Source organism: Centruroides sculpturatus, unplaced genomic scaffold (assembly GCF_000671375.1).
Source record: "Centruroides sculpturatus isolate CEXI.00-Female unplaced genomic scaffold, Cexi_2.0 scaffold558, whole genome shotgun sequence".
Taxonomy (NCBI): Eukaryota; Metazoa; Arthropoda; class Arachnida; order Scorpiones; family Buthidae; genus Centruroides; species Centruroides sculpturatus.
Window position 1 is genome coordinate 102,843 of NW_019384839.1, and position 2,537 is coordinate 105,379.

The 2,537-nt window shown below is 28.8% G+C and overlaps 1 protein-coding gene across 1 annotated transcript in view; it reads right to left on the minus strand.

The window, feature by feature from the left end:
* LOC111630269 (cholesterol 7-desaturase-like) overlaps positions 1-1,335 on the minus strand; it is a 27,210-nt gene extending 25,875 nt beyond the window's left edge. Inside the window, exons 1-2 of the mRNA XM_023374350.1 lie at positions 1,226-1,335; positions 958-1,153 (exon numbers count right to left, since the gene is read on the minus strand). Of these exons, the coding sequence (XP_023230118.1) occupies positions 958-1,150 (193 nt within the window). The 5' untranslated portion in view covers positions 1,151-1,153; positions 1,226-1,335. The remainder of the gene's footprint in view (positions 1-957; positions 1,154-1,225) is intronic.
* Positions 1,336-2,537: the final 1,202 nt, after the last annotated feature.

Genomic DNA, 2,537 nt, shown 5'->3' on the forward strand with positions numbered 1-2,537 from the left:
AATTATATATAAATTAGGTACTGTACATATAATTATATATTAATTATATATAAATTAGGTACTGTATATAAAATTATATATTAACTAATTGTAACTTTATTATAATTAAATATATAATTTCCGCCGTCTAGCTTGGCGCCACGCTACGAAAATTTTAGGCAATAAATTGAGTTTATTATCGTCTGTACAGTATGTAAATTAGGTACCGTAATCTAATACAGCACTAATTTTCTACATTTCTTGTGAAAGTAACACTTCTTATTCAACGGCCATAAAAATTATTTATATTAATGATGTCTCCAAAGTTCATTATAATTAAATATATAATTTCCGCCGTCTAGCTTGGCGCCACGCTACGAAAATTTTAGGCAATAAATTGAGTTTATTATCGTCTGTACAGTATGTAAATTAGGTACCGTAATCTAATACAGCACTAATTTTATACATTTCTTGTGAAAGTAACACTTCTTATTCAACGGCCATAAAAATTATTTATATTAATGACGTCTCCAAAGTTCAACGAAGTTTTCGCAGAAAAATAAGTTATTTGGCCGCTGTTTGCTGAGCTGTTCGGCGACGAAAACAAGCTTGAGCAATGGCGATGTAGAATGGTGCACACTCGGTAAGTAATCCTACAATTTTTTGTTTATAGCGTAGTTTATACGGATTATTTGCAAAAAAATATACGTATTTTGGAAATGTTGAGTCGGATTAGTCTAGATTCGATTAATTTTATGGAAGAAAACCTTTCAATCAGCCGTAGTCCGTAAACTTCACACGTGTCAGGCCGTGATTGGAAGGACTCGTAAGAAATCGGATTTTTAAAGAATGGGATGTATCTATGATCTTATAGGGGGTCGACTGTATAGTGAGAATTGAAATAAGGACAATAAGGCAATAATAATTTAACTATCAATCTTAATATCTATAGAATAATGTAATGTTTTAATATTTTACCTAGAGCAGTAACAGGCTTGCACTTTCCAACAGGTAGATCTCTAGATTCTAACAAAGGTATCCATCCATTCGGATATGCGGGAGGAAACTCCTGTGTTTTTCTCGATCTATTTGTATCTTTTAATAACTGAATTCGTTTTCTACGTAATTCCTTCGCATTCATTTTTCCATCTTCATAACCGATACCAGTCATGTCCTGCATCAATAAAGAGTATTGTTGAAAAGTGAATAATATTTTGAAATTAAATATATGTTTATGTTTACTTACAACAACATTGTTTATAGTCGAAAAACAAAAGTAGATGATAAGAATAAAAACCAACGATAGAAATAGTAGATAAGGTTTATTTATAGTTATCGAAGCGATGCATTGAAAGATATCCANAAGCACTTATTTATAATTTCACTAGCTCTTGTGTGTATTGATATTAATGTTAAAATTAAACTAAATTACGTGACAAAGATTTTAATGTTGAGAGAGTTTTAAACATCAAGAAGTAACTTTTATGTTTTTCATTTCAATGAAGCATTTTTGTACATTTACTATAATAAAAAAATAATCAAAAACAACAAATGTAAATTGCAAATTAAGTTTTTTTTACATTTTTTATTAGACAATACAGTATTTTTTAACCTTACAGAAACTTGTATTTAATGTTTTATATACTGTATATTACAACAGAATATGTTAAGTGGAAATCAGATTAGTTAACAATTTAATATAATTTTCACATAAACATAATTCATAGTTTTTAATGCATAATTGTTAAAACATTGTAAATTATAAGTTACTTTTTCTACAAATACTCTAATCCATTGGTTCGTTTCCAAATCAAATCCTGTGGAAACNTTTTTTCATACTTTTCGATTATCTGACTTTTCAATTATCCGACCAACCCCAGTTTTCATTTCAGTCAGATAATCGAGGCTCTACTGTATTCCTTATAAAAACATGCATTTAGGAATAAAAAAAAAGCTATATTTGTGTTACTATAAAAAATTTGGGAATCGGGTTGAAGGATCACAAATATAATGTCTAAGAGGGATCTAACGCCACAACATTATCTTAGACAGCGCAAGCTGAAGTCTCTATATTAAAATGAGAGGAAGCATATATTGTTAAGTTTTTGGACTCCCTGACTTTAGACATAAGCAGAGAAAAGATTGAAATTTATAAAGGATAGCTACAGAATACGTCGCATCAATATGAAAGGTACACAGAAGGAATTCTGTCTGCTTGGAACTACTTACTTGTTAGTTAATTAGCTTTTTAAAACTTGTGTCTTAGATTTTTACATTTTTGGTACTATTTCCTAACCAGTTGAACCCTGAATTTTTTTTAAAATGACAAGTTCCCTGGCCTGGATTTTTTGTAAAATATTTTAAAACTGCTATATCTTTTTTAATTTTTGCGCTAGAGACGCGCTGTTTTTTTATTTTGTCTATAAACACTTTATTTTCACTGATTATAGTATTTGTTTTTATTATTTACGAAAAAAAATTTTTTAAAAGAGAAAAGTTCTAGGTATTTTCATATAAAAAAATTAAATTTAAAAAATCGTATTGTTTATCACAGCAGT